This window comes from Erpetoichthys calabaricus, chromosome 4 (genome assembly GCF_900747795.2).
Source record: "Erpetoichthys calabaricus chromosome 4, fErpCal1.3, whole genome shotgun sequence".
NCBI classification, from domain to species: Eukaryota; Metazoa; Chordata; class Cladistia; order Polypteriformes; family Polypteridae; genus Erpetoichthys; species Erpetoichthys calabaricus.
In genome coordinates this window covers 127,158,544-127,186,246 of record NC_041397.2, presented here as the reverse complement: position 1 = coordinate 127,186,246, position 27,703 = coordinate 127,158,544, and the positions used below count along the sequence as shown (strand labels likewise).

Here is a 27,703-nt window from a genome sequence, read left to right as displayed (position 1 = left end):
TGCTTGTAGTACTAATTGTGATTTACTTGATAATCTGAATAGTACATTGCTTAAATTGTTGGATTCTATTGCTCCTCTTATAACTCAAGAAAACGTACCCGGATGAAATCCACACAATGGTTTTCAGATGACATCCATGCACTCAAACAGATTTGTGGAAAACTTGAGCACAGGTGGTTTATGACAAAACAAGAGGGTTTCCATCTTGCCTGGGTAGGAAGTTTTAAAAATTATAAATCACATTTTCAGCTGCTAGAACAGCATATTCCTCTAATTTGATTAACATGAATAGAAATAATCCATGGTTTTTGTTTGATACAGTTATCAAGCTTACACAGAATGCTCCTTCCAATAACTCTTAAATCAATGCTGATGAATTTCTGAGGTTTTTTTATAAATAAGATAGACTTGATTAGACATAAAATTAGTGGTCTATATTCCTCTTAGAATGATGGCTATAAACTCTATAGTACTTTCATGTGTTACAGGCATTGTTGCTCAGACTTCTTACCACTTTGCACAATCTGAAAATATTTTCCCTGAGGCTTTCTCCAGCCTGATAACTGCTTCCAGACCTAAAACCTGCATATGAGACCCTAATCCATCTTATCTATTTAAGGAACTGTCTCCTGTTTTAATTAGTACTACTCTTAATATTATCAATAAGTCACTTTCCATTGACTCTGTGCCCTCAGCTTTTAAAACTGCCATTATTAAGCCACTGCTTAAAAAAGCTAACTTGGATCCACAGATTCTGAATAATTATTGACCAATTTCCAATCTTTCTTTTATGTCAAAATTACTTGAAAGGGCGGTCACTGATTAACTTAATGCCTACTTGTCTGACAATAATCTTTTTGACAAATTTCAATCCGGCTTTCAGCCCTATCATTCAACAGAAACTACTTTGACCACAGCAAGTAATGATCTACTGATCACGGTTGATTCTAAATTGATGTCAATGTTGCTGCTTCTTGACTTAAGTGCAGCTTTGACACCATAGACCATGGCTGCCTGGAGAAGCATACTGGCATCCAAGGGACAGGGGACAGTACTTTCAAGTTTTACTCTTATTTATCAATTAGAGCTCAATGTGTAAGTTACAACAATACAATCTCTGAATTTTTCTCATTGTGTCACAGCACACAGTGCATTTCAGCTTGTTATATATGTGGTATAACTGCAGACCAATCAGAGTGCCCCTGCTGACCCCTGTCCAACACTGAAAGCACATACAATGGCCACATGATTGTCAGAACTGGACCATGCAGCACTGGAAGAAGGTGGCCTGGTCTTATGAATCACATATTGTTTTAGATTACGTGGACTAGGGCTGTGAGATTGAATGTCGCTATTCGCAAATAACTCAAATTTATTTAAAAAAGGTCTATTCTGAAGACGAAAAATGACATTCAACTGTCAAAGAACAAGATAGGTCCAGCTGGAGATTTATCTTTTTTGTTGGTTTCCACTGTGGCCGTCATTGTCGCTGTTACCATAATAATAATAATAATAATAATAATAATAATAATAATAATAAAGAATTTACAAATGTACATGTAATGTCTGAAAACATTAACCTAAGTTTGAAGATGCACCGTGGACATGAACCCAGCATCTCCTTATTGTGAGGCAATGGTGTTATCCTTATGTTACATGCACAAGCATATTGGACTGCGTAATATTATACTTGACAGTTTAAAATTACAAAAAAGAAAATATCCAAAATCGAAGAATATTAATCGCAGGAAAATAATGAGCTGTACATTCTACAGAAAAGTTACATAGTCCCACAAAGAAATCAATGCTTAATTTGACTGAGTTTTAAAGAAAATTTCAAACTTTTTGCATGCTTTCATCAAATGCAGTCTTTCTAATTTGTTCTTTGCTTTGAATGTCAATGACTGATCGTCATCCTTATAACAGCCATGAATCCGCAAGATTGAAGTGAATGAATGAAGGACCAACCAACTGTACTGTATGAAGAGAAGTGCGGAAACAGTGCTTGTCAGTAATGAGGCTCTCATTGGCATAACACGTTCGCACTCACTTGATGAAATTGGAATATAACTAAGACTTGGTAAACAATTGATGATAGAATCATTTAATATGTAGTCAATGCCACGACAAGCTGTTGCAGTTGAGGTATTGTCACGAAAAAAAAACAAAATAACTGTGTCATAGACTACTACCACCATTTCAAGACACACAACAGTATGCTGTATTGTGGATTGAATGTTGCTAGCCTATGCAAAGTATTGCATTCATAGTCTGTACTACTGTAGAATGCCGCATGTGGCCTGCAGGCCGCCACTTGAATAGCCCCTGCTTTGCAGTAATTTAGTTGCAGTGCTCCTTTATGCCAGGTATTACAGTAGTTGAGCTGGTACCACGCTTTTAAACAAACAGTAGCAAGTTGAGGATTGTTTTACCAGAGAGCAGGAGGCATTTGGAATATTAGCCTTTATGTTAAAGAAACTGGAGTAATAAACTTTACAATTAGACAAAAAAGCTACTTTAATTAAGTCAGACCTTTTTATTTTGTCCTTTAAATTAAAACGAACAATGTTTGTGTTTGGACAGCGATCTTGTTTTAATTGTGGAAGGTTACATTATTAATTAGAAAAAGAAAAGAAAGAAGAATTTGAAATTGCTGCTTAGTAAAAAAAATACGCTTGTTAGCTTAACAAAGAAATGTGTCTTTTACTTATAAACCTGTTACGCATGTTAGTCTTATGTCTTCTTGATGAACATTTGATACAGTTACAGGTTTTTTAAAAGATTTTTACTGTGTAGGAACAAGTACTACATAATTAAAATGGTAATCTATATTGGTAATAACAACTCAAGAATTACAAATGTCTAACTGATACACTGAAGAAAAAAAACACACCTGTATAAATATAGTAAATGTATATTTTAACAGCAAAAAAGCTGTATTGCAATTAATAATTTAAAATAGTTAAAACCTTAAAATGCTTTCTAAGTTGGTTCCATATTCTCAGTGAGTAAAGCACAATTGGGTTATTAGTATATTTGCGATAACTTGCATTTATTGGAGAGCAGAGCAGGGAGTATAAAGAAGTCCTACAGGATTTTACTTCTATTGCGGACCAAGCTTGTGTATGTTCATTTATTTGTGTCCAGGTTTTTACGGCTTCTATGTTTGCTGCCCAGTAATAAAACTGAAAATTAGGTAAAGCCATGCCACCTTCTGCCTGAGGTCTTTGTAGGGTCACTCTTCAGATACGTGGGTGTTTTGAGTTCTAAATGAATGAGGTTATTGTTGAATCTAACTGTTTAAAAAATGATTTATTGATATATATTGGAATGTTTTGAAATAAAAAAAGAAGTTTAGGAAGGATATTCATCTTAACAATGTTAATTCTTCCGGCATTTTAAGATAGAAAATATTTTATCTGTGGCACCTCTGCAAGAGAACCACCTCTTTCAACCCTCGCAAACATATCCAGTTTTTAATACCTGGAAAAGTTTTGGGATTAAAATGCTCAGAGAATCTTTATATAGACAACATATTTACATCTTTTGAACAATTATGTTCAAAATTCAACCTCCCAGCTACACATTTCTTTCACTATCTGCAAATTAGAAATTTTGTTAAACAGAAATTGCCCGATTTCCCCCACCTCGTACCCTCCACAATGCTGGAAAAAATACTGCTCAATTTCAAGGAATTAAACACTATTTCCGCATTATATAAAATCCTATTAGAGTCCCTACCTTTCAAAGATCTAAGAGGACATTGGGAAGAAGATCTCTTAATCAATATATCAGAAAAGGAGTGGAAGGTAGCAAAGCAGAGAATTCACTCGAGCTCCATATGCGCAAAGCATAGAATTATTCAACTAAAAATTATATATCGAGCTCATCTGTCTCGCTTAAAACTGTCCAAAATGTTTCCAGGGCAAGATCCAACCTGCGAACGCTGTAACCAAGATCCTGCCTCACTGGGTCACATGTTCTGGGCCTGCACCAAACTAACATCATTTTGGACCAAAATTTTTAAATGCCTTTCAGACAGCCTTGGTATCACAGTTCCTCCTAACCCATTAACAGCTGTGTTCGGTGTTCTCCCAGACGGACTTGAAGTGGAGAAGGACAAGTAAACGGTTATTGCATTCACTACACTTTTGGCACACAGACTTATTCTGTTAAACTGGAAGAATCATAACTCTCCTCTGATAAGTCAGTGGGAAACCGATGTTTTATATTATTTGAAATTGGAAAAAATCAAATTCTCAGTTAGAGGATCTGTACAAATGTTTTTCAAAACCTGGCAGGATTTAATCAATATTATTTTAGAATAAGAGAAATAACTATTACCGCATTTAATTCCCTTCTCCATCTCTTATTTGCATATATATTTATTTCTCCCTTTCTTTTGTTTATTGTTGCCTTATTAAAAAGCCCTAAGCAATTCTCCTTTGGCTAAGCTCTTCTTCTCAGGGGTGGGGTTTGATTTGTCTTCAATTTTATTTGGTTATAAATTGATCTATTTGTATGGAATAATTACAATAAAAATTAATAAATAAAAAAAAAATAATGCATTTATATTTACATTTAAACAGTGTTTAATTGCCAATATCAATTAATTGATTGTGTGAGAATATATATATATATATATATATATATATATATATATATACACACACACACAGTGCATTCGGAAAGTATTCACAGCGCATCACTTTTTCCACATTTTGTTATGTTGCAGCCTTATTCCAAAATGGATGAAATTCATTTTTTTCCTCAGAATTCTGCACACAACACCCCATAATGACAACGTCAAAAAAGTTTACTTGAGGTTTTTGCAAATTTATTAAAAATAAAAAAACTGAGAAATCACATGTACATAAGTATTCACAGCCTTTGCATAATACTTTGTCAATGCACCTTTGGCAGCAATTACTGCCTCAAGTCTTGTTGAATATGATGCCACAAGCTTGGCACACCTATCCTTGGCCAGTTTCGCCCATTCCTCTTTGCAGCACCTCTCAAGCTCCATCAGGTTGGATGGGAAGCGTCGGTGCACAGCCATTTTAAGATCTCTCCAGAGATGTTCAATCGGATTCAAGTCTGGGCTCTGGCTGGGCCACTCAAAGACATTCACAGAGTTGTCCTGAAGCCACTCCTTTGATATCTTGGCTGTGTGCTTAGGGCCATTGTCCTGCTGAAAGATGAACCGTCGCCCCAGTCTGAGGCCAAGAGCGCTCTGGAGCAGGTTTTCATCCAGGATGTCTCTGTACATTGCTGCAGTCATCTTTCCCTTTATCCTGACTAGCCTCCCAGTTCCTGCCGCTGAAAAACATCCCCACCATGCTTCACTGCAGGGATGGTGCCAGGTTTCCTCCAAATGTGACGCCTGGCATTCACACCAAAGAGTTCAATCTTTGTCTCATCAGACCAGAGAATTTTCTTTCTCATGGTCTGAGAGTCCTTCAGGTGCCTTTTGGAAAACTCCAGGCGGGCTGCCATATGCCTTTTACTAAGGAGTGGCTTCTGTCTGGCCACTCTACCATACAGGCCTGATTGGTGGAATGCTGCAGAGATGGTTTTCCTTCTGGAAGGTTCTCCTGTCTCTACAGAGGACCGCTGGAGCTCTGACAGAGTGACCATCGGGTTCTTGGTCACCTCCCTGACTAAGGCCCTTCTCCCCCGATCGCTCAGTTTAGATGGCCGGCCAGCTCTAGGAAGAGTCCTGGTGGTTTCGAACTTCTGCCACTTACGGATGATGGAGGCCACTGTGCTCATTGGGACCTTCAAAGCAGCAGACATTTTTCTGTAATCGTCCCCAGATTTGTGCCTCGAGACAATCCTGTCTCGGAGGTCTACAGACAATTCCTTTGACTTCATGCTTGGTTTGTGCTCTGACATGAACTGTCAACTGTGGGATCTTATATAGACAGGTGTGTGCCTTTTCAAATCATGTCCAGTCAACTGAATTTACCACAGGTGGAATCCAATTAAGCTGCAGAAACATCTCAAGGATGATCAGGGGAAACAGGATGCACCTGAGCTCAATTTCGAGCTTCACGGCAAAGGCTGTGAATACTTATGTACATGTGCTTTCTCAAATTTTTAATAAATTTGCAAAAACCTCAAATAAAATTTTTTCACGTTGTCATTATGGGGTGTTGTGTGTAGAATTCTGAGGAAAAAAATGAATTTAATCCATTTTGGAATAAGACTGTAACATAACAAAATGTGGAAAAAGTGATGCGCTGTGAATACTTTCCGGATGCACTGTATACATACATCTTTTTTTGTTGTGGTGAAAACTACTTTTTTTTAATGAAGTGTTGTTTCAGAAAAAGTTAAAAAGAGTTTTTAATTATAAGAATTTTTTTTCTTTTATGCCATATGTATTATGGATAAATATTTTAGTATATATTTTATTAAAATATATATTTTAAAGAAATTTTATTTTTTTAAATATTTTTATGGTCACTGAACAATAAGCCTATAGCATTTCATTTTCTTAATAAAAACTGTATAGCTAAAACCTGTAGTTTAACTTTAACATAGGACATAAGGCATCTCATCTGGTTATGCAGGAGCTTAGTGTAAAATGTTTTTAAAGGGATAAAGGACAAAAAAACCCCAGAATCTGCTGATCAAGTAACATGAAATCGGTGATCGGTATCAGCCTTAAAAAAACCTGATCAGAGCATCCCTAACCATTACATATGAAAAAATTATCTAGTAATAAATATAAGTCCTAAGAATCATGTATATTGAAGAAATCAGACAAGAATGCCTTGCTAGAGCAGCAGTTCTCAAACCCAGTCTTGGGGACCCTATGTGGCTGCAGGTTTTTTTGCAAGCACCTTATTAAATGAAATTCTTGTCTAATTAAGCGAGTGTTTTTTTCACAGTTTCCAAGTTTTGGCATCTATATAGATAGTAGAAAACTAAGTTTGGCAAATGTATATAAGAATGAAGCAGAGATTTTGAATGTTACATGAAGAAAATGTCAGTTTTTTTCTAACTTGTTTTTAAGATTTTCCTCATCATGATTTTCATTCTGCATTTGCAGGTGTTCTGGTATTAATCCATTTACTATTGAGCACATTGGTAGGTCTGATGCTGACATAGCAGCAGCCTGTTACCATTCAGTGTCACTTGCATGGGTGTATGCTCTTTTACTGATTGTTACTATTAGGATATAGTTAAGGGAGCAAACTACACAGAAAAAGGCAAACCCAATAGGAAAACAATAACACAGAGTTAAGCTATTAAAACTATAACAAAAATATAAATATTTCTAAATGTCTTTGAATATAAAATCTATGGCTGCGCTTTTCTGAATGTAGAATAAGTGAAGAGAAAATAGACCAGCTAATTAAATGAAATCAATTATAGGGAAAACAACTAACTGATTATATAACTGGTTGGAACAAAAACTTGCAGCCACGTTGGGGACCCCATGACTAAGTCTGAGATCCACTGTGCTAGGAAAATCTCTTGGTTTTTGCTGCGGTTCATAGTCTATACCTGTCAATAATTGTTGCCTACATTAAAGACATATCTACCTGAAAAAAATATTGTTAATTTACAAACTGTAAATAAATTGATAAAATAATATTTTATGACTAACCTATTGTAATTGCATAGTAAACAGTTACCTATTAATTAATCCAATTTCTGTACCAGCCTTTTAAGTTACACAGTTGCTCGGTGTTACAAACTGTCCTATAAGCACTGGGTGAAAGACTGGAAAATATTATCTTATCAAAGGGCACACACAAATACTGAAACAACATAGAATTGAAGATGATCATTATTTGAACATATACATTTTCACAATATCAGAAGAAACTGACATTGACCTTGAGAAAATGCATAAATTGCATACAGGCATTAAACCATGCTGCAGTTGAACTTAGGACTTTAGAGCTCACAGTAGTAACCACTGATCAACAGAGCTCCAGAAATATAATGTATTTTTAACAGAAGTTTTAGGGATAACCTTTATAAAAAACTACATTTACATAATTCAATTTTTCATATTTCATACACAATAATTTATATAAAATGTAATAAAAAGTATGTAGTTGCCAAATTTACTTATATGATTCTTTAAGTATTTCCAATGGTTCCAATGATTAATATTCCTTAATATTAAAAAATAATAAACATATATTTTTAAAATTAACATCCCTTCAATCATTCATACCTTTTTAATGAAAGCTGTAACAAATGTAACACACAAAAGAGAGTAAAATCAGAAATTCAACCCTAGCAATTCATATTTTGAGATTAATTTCATGGCTGGAGAATAGTTTTCAACATTTTTCTATGTAATACGTTATTTTTATTTTCAATGTGTGGTTAGATCAGATCTTTAAAAAATGCAAAATACACAACTGCTTACCTTGCCTGTGAATCATTCCACCGTGCATAATTCTTGCTACAATACAATGGTTTAGCTCATTCATTTTAAGAGTGATTCCCTATTAAGAAAAGCAAATATGTATCAGTATGGCACAATAAGGAAGGATGCTTACAGGTTCTGAATGTAATGCTAGTGTTTAAGCCTGCTGTGTCTGAGGGTAACACTCCCCAAGAGTTGTCACTGCAGCAAGTTAAAGCAGCTGGTGATCAATGAAGTGCAATCATGCACATGCTGTTTCAGCTTTCAAGTTCAACTGGGGTCAAACCTTGACAAGATGAAGCTACAGGAAACTAAAGCTATAAAAGAAATAGAAGTAGCAAGTGCTACATTTCATGCGAAAAAGTTGGAAAGATATAAATGTTAAAATTATTTCCTTAAATAAGATACAAAGGTGTTTTCTTCCATACATGTGTAAATAACTTTTAGAAATTAAAGTAAAAAAATACACTAAAGATTTCCAACTAAAAATGAAGTATTTATTAAACAAAATATTAACTTATAGTTGCAGCACACCATGACAAACACAACTCTCTAACAGAAGACTTAATAAAATGTTTTCATGACTGTCTCTACAATTTAATTGATGCCAACACTCATGTTAATTTTTATGGGAAAAATGTTATACTTCCACAAAGAATACAAATGTTCACAACAATTTTATTTTTCCTAATTATGTAACAATACCTGTATCTTCTGAATACATTGAAAAGTTCAATCAAGAAATATTATTCCTCCTGTTCTTAATGACAACGAATTGTACGTTTGCTTCCTTTGCAAAGTGATTTGTGATAGTGTTCTGTGCAAAAAGCATTATATATATTAAACAGAGATTTTGATCATAATAAAACTGATTCCTCTTTAGTCAGAATAACACTTGACTTCTGTCACATGACGTCTCGCAATGGCATGATTTTACAGCTAGTTTAAAAATCGTGCCTAATGTAAAAATGAATGCATTTTAATGAAGAGATAGGGTTTGGCACAACTGCACAGTCAAGCATGCCACAGTAGATCTGCGACTAACTAACACCAAATTTAAACTGAAATAGTTAAGAGTAAAATCATGTTAAGACAGATGAGGTGAAAAAAACAGAACTAACTGAAGAATTACTGTAAAATAATTTATGTGTGGGTACTAATGTGCTTAGGCCAATTCATACAGAATAAAGTTTTTAAAATTACTAACTTCTTCTTACCATGGGCTCATCTGTATTCTTCTGGAACTGTACAAGACGGACTCGGGTGACATTTTCCATGTCCATGTCACCATTGGCACTTTCTGGGGAGTCTCCGTTTAAGTAAGGGGAAGTGGGTGGTGGTGTAACTCTCAATGCTTCATCACTATAAACCTCATGGGCCACCACGTCATGGGTTTGCAGTAAGGCCTAAAATTGCAAACAAAAATATTAAACAAAACAGTGGAAACTTTCTAAAAATATCTCTCATGCATTATCAATAGTGGCGTTATAAAAATAACATTTTAATTTAAAGACTGATAATAGAAGATATGTGAATTAAATACACCACATTCAAAGGAAAGAGTTCTCTATAAGAAGTATTAATGAAATAAACTGAAATAAAGCAAAGTAAACCTGAGATAAAAACATTAATTTTACAACCATTTATTTGCAAACTTCATTCTTTACTCACTGTATATACTTCCTAATAAAATCACAGGAAAGGAGGTTGTAACCTTTGAATCTAATCAAAAGCCTACTAATATTTTTGGTGGTTTATTTTTTAGCACATATTGCCAAAATTCTCTAAAGTCTCTAAATTAAGATGTACATTTACAGATTCAGGAGTGCAATAGTGATTAAGTGTTCAATTCTATTTTCCATTGTTGACATGGCATAAAGAAGTGAGTGTGTATATGTGAATGTAGTTAGCTATTAAAGCCCTATTTTTGCTGTAAGCAGCTGACCATTCCATTAATGTATGTTAATACTATGAAATCTACTTTTGACATACACCTAAATTATAAAAACGCATACTATAACTGGCAATTATATATATAATTACATTATATGATAATGTGACAACATGTTTTAAAAATACATTTGTGAAGGTAATAACTACACACTAATCATTAGTTCCCAAATTTTCAGTACTATTAAAGCATTGAGGGTCAAAGAACCACATGGCTGACAGTACTTGCAACAATCTGAAAAGCATATGTTTTGCTTTAAAAAGTACTACATTTTTTGTGTATTTCAGTTAGTGGTACTTATTCTTATATCCTTCTCCATTTACAGCCTCAGAGCACTACAAATACAGTGCATCCGGAAAGTATTCACAGTGCATCACTTTTTCCACATTTTGTTAGGTTACAGCCTTATTCCAAAATGGATTAAATTCATTTTTTTCCTCAAAATTCTACACACAACACCCCATAATGACAACGTGAAAAAAGTTTACTTGAGATTTTTGCAAATTTATTGAAAATAAAAAAATTGAGAAAGCACATGTACATAAGAATTCACAGCCTTTGCCATGAAGCTGAAAATTGAGCTCAGGTGCATCCTTGTGAATTTCCCATTGGGATTAATAAAGTATCTATCTATCTATCTATCTATCTATCTATCTCTCTCTCTCTCTCTCTCTCTCTCTCTCTCTCTCTCTCTCTCTCTCTATCTATCTATCTATCTATCTATCCTGTTTCCCCTGATCATCCTTGAGATGTTTCTGCAGCTTCATTGGAGTCCACCTGTGGTAAATTCAGTTGATTGGACATGATTTGGAAAGGCACACACCTGTCTATATAAGATCCCACAGTTGACAGTTCATGTCAGAGCACAAACCAAGCATGAAGTCAAAGGAATTGTCTGTAGACCTCCGAGACAGGATTGTCTCGAGGCACAAATCTGGGGATGGTTACAGAAAAATTTCTGCTGCTTCGAAGGTCCCAATGAGCACAGTGGCCTCCATCATCCGTAAATGGAAGAAGTTCGAAACCACCAGCACTCTTCCTAGAGCTGGCCGGCAATCTAAACTGAGCGATCGGGGGAGAAGGGCCTTAGTCAGGGAGGTGAACAAGAACCCGATGGTCACTCTGTCAGAGCTCCAGAGGTCCTCTGTGGAGAGAGGAAAACCTTCCAGAAGGACAACCATCTCTGCAGCAATCCACCAATCAGGCCTGTATGGTAGAGTGGCCAGATGGAAGCCACTCCTAAGTGAAAGGCACATGGCAGCCCGCCTAGAGTTTTCCAAAAGGCACCTGAAGGACTCTCAGAAAATGAGAAAGAAAATTCTCTGGTCTGATGAGACAAAGATTGAACTCTTTGGTGTGAATGCCAGGCGTCACGTTTGGAGGAAACCAGGCACCACTCATCACCAGGCCAATACCATCCCTACAGTGAAGCATGGTGGTGGAAGCATCATACTGTGGGGATGTTTTTCAGCGGCAGGGACTGGGAGACTAGTCAGGATAACCGGAAAGATGACTGCAGCAATGTACAGAGACATCCTGGATTAAAACCTGCTCCAGAGCCCTCTTGACCTCAGACTGGGGCGACGGTTCATCTTTCAGCAGGACAAGACCCTAAGCACACAGCCAAGATATCAAAGGTGTGGCTTCAGGACAACTCTGTGAATGTCCTTGAGTGGCCCAGCCAGAGCCCAGACTTGAATCTGATTGAACATCTCTGGAGAGATCTTAAAATGGCTGTGCACCGATGCTTCCCATCCAACCTAATGGAGCTTGAGAGGTGCTGCAAAGAGGAATGGGCGAAACTGGTCAAGGATAGGTGTGCCAAACTTGTGGCATCATATTCAAAAAGACTTGAGGCAGTAATTGCTGCCAAAGGTGCATCAACAAAGTATTGTGCAAAGGCTGTGAATACTTATGTACATATGATTTCTCAGTTTTTTTATTTTTAATAAATTTGCAAAAACCTCAAGTAACTTTTTTCACGTTGTCATTATGGGGTGTTGTGTGTAGAATTCTGAAGAAAAAAATGAATTTAATCCATTTTGGAATAAGGCTGTAACATAACAAAATGTGGAAAAAGTGATGCACTGTGAATACTTTCCAGATGCACTGTACTTACAGTGGGAGAAATAAGTATTTGATTCCCTGCTGAATTTGTAAATTTGCTCACTTACAAATAAATGAATAGTCTATAATTTTTATGGTAATTTCATTTTAATGGAGAGAGACGAAGTATCAACCAAAAATCCAGAAAAAACACATTAAATAAAAGTTATAAATTGATTTGCATGTCATTGAGTGAAATAAGTATTTGATCCCCTACAACTTAGAATTTGGCTCAGAAGGGACAAGATTATAGACCTGTACAAGGCTGGAATGGGCTACAAGATCATCAGCAAGAAGCTTGGTGAGAAGGTGACAATTGTTGGTGCGATTATTTGGAAATGGAAGAAATATAAAGTGGCCATCAATCACCATTGTTGCATGTAAAGACCTGTCTTAAGTTTGCCAGTGAACATCCGGGCCTGTACATAGGCCTTCTTGAGCGGGGGGACCTTGCGGGTGCTGCAAGATTTCAATCCATTATGGCATAGTGTGTTACCAATGGTGTTCTTGGTGACTGTGGTCCCAACTGCCTTCAGATCATTAATAAGCTCTTCCCGTATTGTTTTGGGCTGATCTCTCACCTTTCTCATGATCATCCTCAACCTATGAGGCAAGATCTTGCGTGAAGCTCCAGACAGAGGGCGATTGATGGTCAATTATATTTCTTCCATTTCCGAATAATCTCACCAACAATTGTCACCTTCTCACCAAGCTTCTTGCTGTTGTTTTTGTAACCCATTCCAGCCTTGTACAGGTCTTTGGACTTGCCCATGGTGGTGGACAGGTTGGAATGAAAGAAACTGATTCTGTGGACAGGTGTGCTTTATACACATAACGAGTTGAGATCAGGAGTATCTGTAACTGATTGATTGATTGTAATCTGAGAGCCAGAATTCTGGCTGGGTTGTAGGGGATCAAACATTTATTTCACTCAATGACATGCAAATCAATTTTTTACTTTTATGTAATGTGTTTTTTCTGGATTTTTGGTTGATATTCTGTCTCTCTCCATTAAAATGAAACTACCATAAAAATTAGAGACTGTTCATTTCTTCATAAGTGAGCAAACTTACAAATTCAGCAGGGGATCAAATAATTATTTCCCCCACTGTACAAACAAAATAAAATTGCCTTACTTTGTGCTACATACATGTAAATATTACAATTATTAATGTTCTTATATTCTTTAAGTTTGCTTTGGCAAAATAATGTTAAACAATTCTCACACACATGCACTTGGGAGGCAGGCTAAGGGCTTAACTGAAGTGTTGGCTGAAGCCAGAAATAAATGACACCCGGAAAATTGTTGAACAGCTTGCTTGTGACGCTCTTATTAACTGCCTACCTGAATCCCTCGCCCAGCCAGTCTGTTGGCAGCCATATAAGAAGATGGAGGCTCTCATTGAGGTTATTTAGTGACATAGGATGGTGTCCCAAACAGAGGTCCGAGCGACTGGCGCTCCAAGCCCAACAGGTGCAAGCCACTCCTTTGGATCCCAACAGACACACCACTGACCCTACCACTAGGCCAGAGGAGAAGAGTCCAGTACCTCTGTTGCTGAGCTGAAGGGGGAGGTTTGGGCCCTGCCGTTAGTCCCAAGGACCTTTCAGTGGGAGGTCTGTGAACTAGTGCACACCCACCTCCTGGGTGTCTAACTGGGAACCGAAAAGACCACAGAGTGCATTAAGCTCCACTTTTATTGACCCGGGATCAGTAAGGAGGTCCGTTGCAAATATATCCTAGTCCTCATTGATTATGCCACCCGATTCTTGGAGGCTGTTCCCCTGCACTGAGCCAACTCTAAGACTATTGCACGGGAACTGGTTGGGGTCATTGCGCGCATCTGTATTCCTAAAGAAGTCCTGATGGATCAAGGGACGGCTTTTACTTTGGAAATGTTCAAGGAGGTGGCCAAGTTATTGAAAATAAAGTGTCTAAAGACCTCGGTGCATCATACCTAGACCCACAGCTTGGTTAATCAAACTCTCAAACAGATGCTGCACAAGGTGGTCAGTAAGCATAGAAAGGACTGGAAACAGTTACTTCCTCTCATGTGATTTGCCTATCTGGAGATACCACAGGTCTCTCCCCATTTGAACTACTGTATTGTATGGGTGACAACCCCTATGTATACTGGATATCCTAAAGGAAGGCTGGGAGGAGGAGGCCCTCTCATCCATAAACATATTAGAATATATCGCACAATCATGCGACAGATTCAAAAAAATCTGGCCAATCCTAAAAGAGCACATGGAGAAGGCTCAAGTAGCACTGGCCCACGGGAGTTCTGTCTGGGGGACTGGATCATGGTTCTCATTCCCACTTCAAATTACTGGCCCACTGGCAGGGCCCTTACGAAGTTAAGGAAAGGAAGGCACGCATCAACTATTTGGTAAAACAACCAAACCATCGGGCGAGCGAATGGATATACCATGTCAACCTGCTGAAACCATGGAACGATCAGGCTCCTAAGCTGTCCTCCGGACAGCTCCATTCCCTCTTCGCTTAGAAAATTAACCTTAACTTTGCTACCCTAATTTGACACCCACTCGGCGACAGGAGCTTGAAGTAGCTATCCAGTTGATACCGGAAGTGGTGAGCGAAATACAAGGTTGGTCCTCTCTGGTTGAGCACGACATTGTGACGGAGCCTGGGATGATCATCAGGAGCGTCCCTACTGTTTTCCTGTGGCAAAATGATTAGAGGCAGAGCTTGAGATCAGACGTATGCTGGACCTAGTAGTAATTGAGGAGAGCCACAGCCCTTGGTCCAGTCCTATCATACTGGTCCCTAAGCCTGGCAGAAGTTGGAGGTTCTGCAACAACTTCCGGTGGCTTAATCAAGTCTCCCAATATGACGACTATCTGATGCTGTGAGTGGATGACCTCCTTGAATGGTTAGGAAAGGCACAATTTTTGACCACCGTTGACATGATGAAGGGGTACTGGCAAATTCCTATAGTGCTGTCTACTCCAGCAAATGGGATGAACACATACAACATGTCAAGGTGGTGCTCCGAAACACTAGCAGAAGCTGGTTTTTATATCAACAGGAAGAAGTGTTTGGGTTAACCAAGGCTAAATATTTGGGCTATCTAGTTGTCAGGGGCGCCGTCGGGACACAGTGTACCAAGGTCCATGCCATATTAAATTGGCTACCTCCAAAGACTAAACAGCAAGTCCAAGCCTTCCTGGATTAAGCGAGTTACTACTGCCGGTTCATGCCTCGCTTCTCAGAGAGGGTAAAGCTGTTAGCAAACTTAACAAAGAAGTGTACCCCTAATCTCATGGTATGGAATGACTAGACTGATGCTGCATTCCATGATCTCAAGCAGGCCCTTATGTCAGCACCAGTGCTAAAAAAGCCACATTTCTCCTTGCCTGTTATTCTTCAGATGGACGCTTCGGACACAGGACTACGACAAAGTGTTGATGGTGCTGAACACCCCATCATGTTCCTGAGCCGTAACTGCTGGACCAGAAGACTAGGTATTCCGTGGTTGAGAGAAAGGTCCTCGCGATTAAATAGGCGGTGATGCAACTGAGGTGTTACCTTCTGGGATATGAGTTCACTATAGTCACGGACCATGCTGCCCTCTAGTGAAAGGCCCTACACAAAGACTCAAACCCATGAGTCATGAGGTGGTGTTTGGACCTTCAGCTGTATCACTTCACTGTTGTTTATCGCAGAGGCCATCTTCAGGCAAACGCCGATGCCCTCTCCCGTGTTCACAACCTCTTGGTTTGGGGGGGTGGGGCGTGTCACACGTGCGCTTGGGAAGCAAACTATGGGCTTAACTGAGGGCAAAACATGAAGGCAGGGTTTAAAGAAGTGCACTAATCTCTCTTTTTCCTCTTCTACAGATCACCTGGACAGAAGTCGCCTAATTCATGATCAGTTCCCACATTTCCTTCCTAACCACACCATCCGACTGACCTCATTTCCAGCTAGAACCCTGATGGACCCACCTCTTCCTCTCCTACAGCTATAAAAGCCAACCACGTACCCTTACCACCATGTCCTGTTTTGGGCATCGACCTAGACACTGCTCTGGAGCTATTCATTTTTTCGAAATGTTGTACACAATATATGGGATGGATACCCAACACTTTCTCTGTTTGTTGTTTCTTGTTTTACACAGTATTGTGAGATAAAAGTAAAGCAGGAAAAGGCAGACTAGTAATGGAGGTGTGTAAAACAAGTGGTACACCACAGGTATTGATTTTTGAAAATTACACACCCTAGTTTAGGGGCTGGGGGTTTACAGTACTTGTGTAGAGACAAAGTCAAACTTCAATAGTCCAAAATCAGTAAGTTTGACATTTCACATATCCATTCAGATATCCACTTCTCTCTCCAAAAGACAATACTTAGTGATTCTCTAGGACATTTTAATAATGTGTTTTGTAACAGATTCCTAGCTTTTCTCCTTTTATACACACAAGAAAACAAAGATTTGCTATTTAAATTAATTTCCAGTTGCTCATATCTTTTATTTTTACTTTATTTCTTCAATTGAACTACATGCTTCTTGCCTTACTTCACTTCAGGGTTTGCCATCTTACTGATCTACATGAGAAACAATTTCTACTCATCAATCTCCTCATACTCTAATTTAACGGACTTATACAGTTATTATATTTCTTTCTTACTTTCCTCATTCTCTTTTCCCATCTCTGTCTTTAGTCAATCTAATTCTAGCTTCTTCCTAGTCTGTCACTCCTCTACATGTCTTAATCCATGTTTTAATTCCTTCATTTGATTTCTTTTTCACTTTTCTCTTGATGGTTTTACCTCATTTTCCCATAAGCCCTCAACCTCATCTAGTGTTTTTAACTCCTATGATTAATGTGCCTACCTGCTCCATTGGTTACTTTCTCCAGCTCTCTCTATACTCTGTGACCAGAGTTCTCTTATTGCTTTTACTTTGCACATAGTTAACTAAACTAAATCTTTTGAATACATTCAAATAAAAAATACAAGACTAACACTGTGCTTTGATAAAAATTCTGTGCTGAGACTTACTACTCGACAGTGAGTGTGAAAGAGGTATATTTTCAACATAATCAGGAAAACAGATAAGTGGGTATACAAATGGATGGATTAACAGATAATGAAACAAATATAAAACCTAATTATAAGAAAAAGGAACAGTACCATAATTGCAATGCAATTATGATTCAAGATAAAAAAGACAGGTCAAAAACTATAACTGTATTGAAAATAGAGAAGCTCCAAAAATGCTGACTTCTAAAATGTTCCACTGTAAAATGTAACTTTACTTTCATTCTAGGGTTTTAATCCAGGGTTAGTAGTGACTTAATTAAAGATGTTCTTTTAGCTACAGAAGTTAATGTGAAGTGCAGTCTTATGTGATTTCATACACTTGTGATACTAATTTCCATTATTATGTAGTACAATTTCTCTGTATATAAAAAGTGTTTAGTTCATATATTGTGTCATGCAAAAATAAAATGACGTCATACATCCAATGGTCTAAGGTGCCTAAGTACCTTCAGCAAAATTGTTTAAAAACTGCTGTACTTGTCCTTTCCACCACTTCCTTGTACAGTTGTGTGGTTTCATCAGAGAGAAATGAAAATGCGAACTGAAAAATATAGCAGAGTGCAGCTTTGTCAGTCAGTGTACCTCTTGCCCACAAATGTAAAATGTACAAGTTTTTAAAAATATCCTCACTGCTTCCATTTAAGTTTCAAGGAAGATGTGGCTAAGTTGTTGATTGTTGGTTGAACAAAACCTCTTTTTCTAAGAGAACTACTGTGGTACATACAACACTCAAATATGGCAGTTACTCAGTGCAAGGCAGTCATCCTGGTAGCAGACAGGCACATAATTTTATGATCAGTACACAAATCTTTGGAACCAGGAGCAAGCCAAAATGTATTGTCATCATTTACATTCATTTTGTCTAAAATAAAAATATTCTACAGAAAACAGTTTAATTTTGATTTTAATTTAAGCAGTCCAAAGTATGTTATATGAAGAGATACATTGAAAAATGCTCTTTAAATTATTATAGAAATTACTGAAAATGAAATACAGCCATTATGAACAGAAGGGGCTTTACTCATATAATGACTAACTGGTTTGGTGATTGTATTCTTTTTTAAAGAAATATGAAATAACCTAGTACATATTTTAAAAAATCCATTCAAATAGAAAAAAGTGTAATGGTCTCTAAAAATGTTGTCATAGCCATAAAAGATTGTTGCTTGAAACACAGAAACAGTTTATGGCAAGTTAAAAAACTGAGTACTGAAAGCATTCTTTATTGCAATTTTGCAAAATTTGCAGAAATTATGAATCCACAGATAACATTTTTTCTTGTAAATTACTTCTGAAATCTTGTTCAAAAGATGTACTTACATTCATACAAATTATGTTATTTAGATTTCATTTGTAAGTTTTTTTTCTACCACAACATACAATATTTGAGAAACAATAATGTATTTATCAGAATGACATATAAAGTTTTGAAATTTTATGATCCGAGAATAATAACAGTGCTAATGGTTTAATAATGAAAGCACTGAGATCACCTTAGACAAAATGAGACTATGTTTAGATCATACTTTAGTCTGTACACCATAAGCATCTATAAATTCTTCCACATTTTACAGTTTGCATATCACAACTTCTGCTATGATCATTTTCCATCATATCCCTCTATTGATGGTTAGTGAACTCTGATTGCTTTCTCTAACTTGTATCTGCATTTCTGGAATAATTTTATATTGTTGACCTGAACTGCATTGTAGGAAGTCTTTACTATTTTTTTAAATCTTTTATTTAATTTATTAAAACATATAACATTCCATACAATCAAGTCAAAACTTAACAAAACTAAATTCAAATCAACCCCCACCCCATGAGAAAGAGAGGAAGACCAACAGCCAGAGTAAAACAATTGAGAGTAGTAAAGAGAGAAAGGAGTCTTTTCCTCCAATATAAATGCTTATTCTAAAATATTATTGATTAGGTCCTGCCAGGTTTTAAAAAAGCTTTGAACAGATCCTCTAAGTGAGAATTAGATTTTTTCCAATTTCAAATAATATTTAACATCAGTTACCCACTGACTTAAAAGAGGTGGGTTAGGATTCTTCCAGTTGGTCAAGACAAGTCTACGTGCTAATAGTGAAGTAAAGGCAATTACAGTTTGTTTGTACTTCACCACTTTGAGCTCAACTGGAAGAACACCAAACACAGCTGTTAATGAGTTAGGAGTGATTGTGACACCAAGGCTGTATGATAGGCATTTCAATATTTTTGTTCAGAAAGATGTTAATTTGGTACACTCCCAAAACATGTGGCCTAGTGAAGCTGGAGCTCGATTGCAATGTTTGCAGGTTGGATCTTGCCCTGGAAACATTTAGGACAATTTTCAGCTAGATAGATGTGCTTGATGAAAAATTTTGAGTTGAACAATTGAATGCTTTGCACATACAAAGCCAGAGTGAATTCTATATGTGGCTGCCCTCCACTCAATTTCTGAAATGTTGAGTAAGAGATCCTTTTCCCACTGTACTCTGGGATCTGTAAAAAGGAAGGGTCTTTAAAATGCTTTTATAAATTACAGAAATGCTGTCTGAATCCCCAAGACTGATCAATATCTCTTCTGGAATACAAATGGGTGGGAGGTGAGGAAAATTGGGCAGATTTCGTTTAGTAAAGTTTCTAATTTGGAGATAGTGGAAATATTGTGTTCATGTGAGACTAAATTTGGAGTGTAATTGTTCATAGGATGTCAAGACATTATTTATATACAAATGTCAAAATGATTTAATCACTTTAGTTTTCCAGACATTAAAAACTGTGTAAGTTCGAGAGGGTGGAAAAAGGTGGTTGTCATGTAGAGTCTTTACTAAATTTCACATATTATTGAAGATGCACATCTTATTAGGAAATAGGAAGATTTTCTTGTAAGCACATGATTGTCTACACCAGGGGTAGGCAATGTCGGTCCTGGAGGGCCATAGTAGCTGCAGGTTTTCGTTCCAACCCAATTGCTTAATTAGAAACGATTCCTTGCCAATCTTGACTTTATCTAATTTAATGGTTTGTTAGTCTGCAACTTCCGAAGATATCTTCTAAATGATTTGAAGCATAAAATTGATCATTTTCAGTCTGTCACATTTTTCTCGTTTTATTAAACCCAATAGTGCATGATGGAGCCACACAGGTGTAAATGGGAACAAGTTAGACAGATAACTGTTGGCTACTTTGTCATCTGCATCTTATTGCTAATAAGGAGCCACTAAAAACAGTGAATGCAGCTGTTTAAGACTGAAATAAGCAATTCAGGGTGGGGAACTTTATAAGTAAGACCACTAAAATAAAGCATCAAAATGTCACTTGAGTAATAACTATGTTCTCATCAATATCATTTATGTAAAACAAAAACAGCAGTGGCTCCAACACTGATCCCTTAGGGATGCCAATTTTAAATCACCTGATTCAATACCCTTTGTTTAAACCAATTTTGCATCAATTTATACACTACATCTTGGACTTCCATTTCTTTTAGTTCAATCACAATTCTCTCATGTGGTATTGTATCAAAAGCCTTTTGAAAATGAAGATTATTATAATGCTCCTCTCTGTTCATATGCTTTTGTAACTTTTACATAAGCGAGCAGGGGGCTTTGCCCCCTAGTAGTTAATATGATAGAAGGGTCCAATCCTAATTTTTATTTCTGTTTCAGAGTATATCTATGATTATTCATTAATCTTTATTTAAAAAGCTTGACTCTTATATGCTAGATTATATGGAGGACAAAAAGAACATTTATAAAATCAACATTACAAAAACCAGAAGATGGAAAGGTGCTACCAGAATTTATACTACAGGGTTTTAAACATTCAGAATTGGAGACAATTAACAGAAGAAGAAAGTGCTGAATGCACATCTACTTCATTGTACCTGGAAAGAAAATCTTGTAAGAAATCCTCTCTGTACGTTCTTCTGTGAGTCCTGGGGCCTCATGTATAAACGGTGCGTACGCACAGAAATGTTGCGTACGAATGTTTCCACGCTCAAATCGTGATGTATAAAACCTAAACTTGGGCGGCACGGTGGCGCAGTGGGTAGCGCTGCTGCCTCGCAGTTGGGAGATCTGGGGACCCGGGTTCGCTTCCCGGGTCCTCCCTGCGTGGAGTTTGCATGTTCTCCCCATGTCTGCGTGGGTTTCCTCCGGGCGCTCCGGTTTCCTCCCACAGTCCAAAGACATGCAGGTTAGTTGGATTGGCGATTCTAAATTGGCCCTAGTGTGTGGGTGTGTTTGTGTGTGTCCTGCGGTGGGTTGGCACCCTGCCTGGGATTGGTTCCTGCCTTGTGCCCTGTGTTGGCTGGGATTGGCTCCAGCAGACCCCCGTGACCCTGTGTTCGGATTCAGCGGGTTGGAAAATGGATGGATGGATGGATAAAAGCTAAACTTGGCGTAAAGTCACGCATATTTCCATGGTACCTCATACCCTGGCGTATGCAATTTCTCTACTCAGTTTTGCAGACTGGCGGCACCCAGCGTCAAAGCAGTCCTACTGTTCCTGTGTGGTCACCCTTTCTTTCTTAGATCCACATTCCTGACGCTGCTTTATAAATACACTGAAACTAACTGCATATTGTTTATTAGTGTAATGCATCTGATTGTAATTAACCTGCAGCAATATAATGGTCCAGGGAATAGCCATAGTATTCCAAATACCATAACTGCTTTAGCGTTGTTACTCTCATTGCATCTTCTTCTTTCAGCTGCTCCCGTTAAGGGTTGCCACAGCAGATCATCTTTTTCCATATTACTCTTACTGCACCACCCGGAGTATTTATATCACTGTATCTGAGTGGGGAATTACAGCAGCAGCTGATTGGAAAGAGAATTATCGGTATACAGCATGAAGAAGACGCTGCCTCAGCCACGGTAAAATGCTTCAGAGACTTTCCTGTACAGACTTCGCGGTTTAGAAAAAGTTTCATCCCAAGAACTATAAACGCACTCAATCAGTCCATCAAGTGCTCCTTGTAGAACTGTTTGTACTTATAAGTACAATTACCTCACTGTAAACTTGCACTACAGCTATAATATTGCACAACCTGTGCCACTTTATAAAGCGTGTATTTACATATGATGACGATATCATTTTTACGATGAAATGCAGCAAAATATGTTGATTATATTATACAGATAAAACTTTAACTTCATTTAAATAATCTGTATTGTTAATAATTAAACATGTGAGGACACGGTGCCACAGCGCCTGCTAGTTCAGGGATTGTTCCTGCATTGCATTTATTCTTGCTGGTGCCGACGCGACACTGGAAGGATAGACGGATAGAATAATTAAACATGAAGATATTTCAATGTTCCTTAAAAGTTTTGAAGAATCGCCGTTCTAAGCTTACAAATGGCTTCACGTCTATTACAGAGCTGATTGTGTAGCGATTGGGCATTTGGAGAAATAAAAGTAAGGACAGGAATTGTAGGTTAGTACGTTTGAAAGAGACAGTACTTCTGTAATAAATTATTTCATCGAAGGTCACGCATGGTGCAGCAAGCCTCTTGCGTGAGACACGACCAATCACAGCGCCACCGTGCTCCCATGTTTAATAACATGCTTTCATTCCTTTCATCATGAAAAAGATATCACGTATACATCTCAGTATTTTAATTATTCAGAGAGCTGTAATATCACGAATGTAATGGATTATGTGTCCTGTCTGAGCAAGAGAAAGCCCGTTTAAGAAGCAGGTAGTGATTCACACACATAGAGCACATAGAAGATCAAACACAGAACAAAGCATTTAACGTGCTACTTTAGTTACAATGGGATTTGAGAAACTAGTAAATTAAACGATTTTGAAATGAAGTTTATGATGTTCTACTTTAATGGCAAAATAAACTATGTGATTGAAGTGGAAATTTAGAGATTAAAGTTGACATCTTGTGCTTTTTTCCTCACTGTGTGCCTATTTTTTTTTTTTGTCTGTACCCTAATAAGCTTTCATATGACACTAAGACAGTGGGCTACAACTCGCCTTTTCACGGCGACTTTGATATGTGACTTCTTTTTTTATTTCGGGCACTGTGCGACTTTGTGAACTTGAGCTTTCAAGTTTCTCCGACACTCTGTCACTCGATCAACTTCCTTTTGTTGATTATACCACTGTTTAAACCAACAAATAGTACGTTTTTCCTTTGCCTCCACTTGGTATTCGCTGAAATTCTTATATTTTCCCCCGTGCTTTTCCCATTGTCTTTTCACAGAAGGCTATTTTTATTGATTTGCATATTCAAAGAGGTGTAATTCTGGGAGGAGTTGGGGCGGAACAGAAGGCGCGTGCACGTGCATTACTTTTCACGCTGATCGGAATTTATGTAGCGGAAGAACGTGGAAGTTTGCGTACGTACAGATTCCTGCATCTGGATTTTTCTGTACGTATGCACATTCCCGCTTTTGTGCTTATGCCATGTTATATTATGGGTTCTACGCACGGCGTTATACATGAGGCCCCTGGTCACTAATAATTATCGCCAACTTACTAGTAATCAGATTGTGCTTCACTCACTCAAAATATGGAGCCAGTGTAGAAAACACTTTAAGGAAGAGACTGCTGTCTACTGCCCAATTACAGGATACCTTTCAATTCAAGGATGATTTTGCACTTATGGGGTGTATTGACAAGGAGGATGAGACAGAGTATGGAACTCAGATGGAGAACTTAGTTTCTTGGTGAAGAAAGAATTGTTTGCAGCTTAACATCAGCAAAACCAAAGATGTAGTTATTGGAATTCGCTGCACCGAAGATCCCTATGCCTAGCCGCCATTCAGGAAGTGGATGTGGAGGTGGTACACTGCTACAAGTACTTGAGGGTCTAAATCATTGGACTAGACTCGTAAAACATTAACTATATATGAAGGTTTCGCCTTCAGAAAGAGTAGAACAGACTTTTTTTAGTAGAATGTGCTTCTTTAATGTGGGTATTGACATCATTTACATGTTCTACAATTATGTGATGGATAGTGTGATTTTCTATACAGTGGTGTGCTAGGCCAGTTAATTAATTAAAACAAAGAGAAAAAAAGAGAGAATGAAAACAAAACTAAATGGCGTTAAGAACAATGACAATGTTGCACATCCTCTCTATGACAAACTGTCATTAAGTACTTTAAGCCAATGAATTATTCAGAAGAAGTTTGTGAAGAAAGGCAATTGCAGCTCCTTTAAATTAACAACAATATGTCTAATGCCTCACTGTGACTGTTTTTTCTCTCTTCTTAGTTTTCTTTCCTTCTAGTCATTCTTTTGCATATTTGGGGGGGGGGGGGGGGGGTTTGTTTGTCATTATAATATTTAGTTATTACTTATTGAGCTTCTATAAAAAGCCAATATTCAGGACAAATACAATTATTTCTTTTTCTTTCTTTGGTTTATGATTACAGATCTTAATTGCTTCTGTGATGCAGACTGATTGTATTTCTGATTCTTCAGTCCATGATAAATCACCAGCTATTGGTATAATGTAGATATGTCATCTAACTGAAATAAATTCAACAGTGTGTAGCTGCAGTCTGCATACCTAAGACGTCACTCATGGCACACTGACTATCACACAGATGGAAACAGCTGATAGAATGACTTTGGGGGTCTCAAACTTAAGTCTTGGGAGTCCAGTTTGCCCTTTTTAGAAGAAAATAATGAAATTATTTATTTATTTATACAATTCCTACTCTTATTTATCTACATTAATGACGACAGATCACATGAATGTTTAATGGATACGAAAGACGTTAGTACTTACCTCAACCATTCTTTTATATCACCTATATTTTTTTCTATTATTTTTTTTTATTAAGTTATAGTGCTAGCTTGTCTGTTGTTTCAATTATATTGCATCTGCTGTAGGATGCTCAGCAGCTGTGCTAGTATTTGCTACCTGCAATCTGTTGGAATGAAAAATATATGCCATTTTATTACAACTTGTGTTCCAAAACGCAGTCTAATATACAGCACATCACAAGGGAGCAATTAAAAGGAGTAACATTTCATAGGAGTGACATAACAAAGGAGTGAAACCTCAGATATAAATTTCAAAGGAGTGACAACCATACAACCAACCATCCAAGTGGTAGGTTAGGTGACAAAGATTTTTTTGGCGAGCGTACTTTCAGTTGTGTTCCTGCTCTCTGTTGAAGCAAGATAAACTATTTAATAAAATTGTAATTATAATTTGTCACTCCATCGTTATGTCACTCCTTTAATACAGTATTTATGTCACTCCTTTGTTATGTCACTCCTATGAAGTGTCACTCCTTCGATACAGACCCCATCACAAATGTCTACACTGAATACCTCCAATGTATTGTAACTGCTGGATGGGCAGAATTCAGCTTATATTGCATACTGTATAGATGGAATCCTTGCGAGGTTAGTTTTTAAAGAGGCATATTTAACTTTCAGAAAACTGTACAGTTATTTAATGAAAGCTAATCAAACAATGGCAGTTAATACTGCAATAACAGGAAAAAAAAGTTCCCTTAAACTAATGAGGCCCAAAAATTTATAATTTAGTGGAAAACATTTTTTACCAAATGACCTTAATAATTACAAAATATGCTGATATACTGTACTTTATATTTTATCTAGGTGCACTGCAGTAATTAATTGAAAGTTACTATTTTTTATTTATTATAAGCTGGTTATGACCAATGGATTGCTGCTAAATTGACAGTAGTTAGTATTGACTGCAACCTAGAGGAAAGCTTGCAGTGGAAATTTCCAGAAAATCTTCCTTTCCCCAGGTAGCTGAGCAGGTGTGATTTAACAGAACTCTGACAATTTCCAATGTTTATTATAAGCTCATTTGCATCAGAGTTCTAGAAGTTATAGTTAGGTAATGACAAGTTGCTTCATATCTCCGTAGAGATGCCTATTAATTCCATGGTAGGTTTGAATTCTAGAAAAATTAGGTTACAATTGAATCTGACATCTTAACAAAGTGTGTTAATATATAGAGATATTCTGAAAAGATGTAGGAGTTCTAGAAGGACATTCATTTTAATTATATTAATTCTCTTGTCTGAAGAAAGATGAAAAGGACCACCATCAATTAACATTACGTTTTTCAAAACATTACAAAAATTAAATTTAAATTAAAAAAAAAAAAACTTAGAGATCCTTTTGTTTCCTTGTAATAGTAATTTCCAGCTATGTAGACTTTTTAATGTACAGTTAGGTCCATAAATATTTGGAAAGGGACAAGTTTTTTCTCATTTTGGTTCTGTATATTACCACAATGAATTTTAAATGAAACAACTCAGATGCAGTTGAAGTGCAGACTTTCAGCTTTAATTCAGTGGGGTGAACAAAACGATTGCATAAAAATGTGAGGCAACTAAAGCATTTTTTTAATACAATCCCTTCATTTCAGGGGCTTAAAAGTAATTGGACAATTGACTCAAAGGCTATTTCATGGGCAGGTGTGGGCAAGTCCGTCGTTATGTCATTATCAATTAAGCAGATAAAAGGCCTGGAGTTGATTTGAGGTGTGGTGCTTGCATGTGGAAGATTTTGCTGTGAACAGACAACATGCGGTCAAAGGAGCTCTCCATGCAGGTGAAAGAAGCCATCCTTAAGCTGCGAAAACAGAAAAAACCCATCTGAGAAACTGCTACAATATTATGAGTGGCAAAACCTACAGTTTGGTACATCCTGAGAAAGAAAGCAAGCACTGGTGAACTCAGCAACACAAAAAAGACCTGGACATCCACGGAAGACAACAGTGGTGGATGACTGCAGAATCATTTCCATGGTGAAGAGAAACCCCTTCACAACAGCCAACCAAGTGAACAACACTTTCCAGGGGGTAGGCGTATCGATATCCAAGTCTACCATAAAGAGAAGACTGCATGAAAGTAAATACAGAGGGTGCACTGCAAGGTGCAAGCCACTCATAAGCCTCAAGAATAGAAAGGCTAAATTGGACTTTGCTAAAGAACATCTAAAAAAGCCAGCACAGTTCTGGAAAAACATTCTTTGGACAGATGAAACCAAGATCAAACTCTACCAGAATGATGGCAAGAAAAAAGTATGGAGAAGGCGTGGAACAGCTCATTATCCAAAGCATACTACATCATCTGTAAAACACGGTGGAGGCAGTATGATGGCTTGGGTGTGCATGGCTGCCAGTGGCACTGGGGCACTAGTGTTTATTGATGATGTGACACAGGACAGAAG

The 27,703-nt window shown here is 37.3% G+C and overlaps 1 protein-coding gene across 15 annotated transcripts in view; it reads right to left on the bottom strand.

The window, feature by feature from the left end:
• Nucleotides 1–27,703, bottom strand: part of caska (calcium/calmodulin-dependent serine protein kinase a) — a 664,459-nt gene that overhangs the window by 57,248 nt on the left and 579,508 nt on the right. For all 15 annotated transcript variants that reach the window (XM_051926109.1, XM_051926105.1, XM_051926112.1 and 12 more), the window contains 2 exons: nt 9,613–9,801; nt 8,396–8,474 (listed from right to left, as the gene is read on the bottom strand). In XM_051926109.1, the coding sequence (XP_051782069.1) occupies nt 8,396–8,474; nt 9,613–9,801 (268 nt within the window). The remainder of the gene's footprint in view (nt 1–8,395; nt 8,475–9,612; nt 9,802–27,703) is intronic.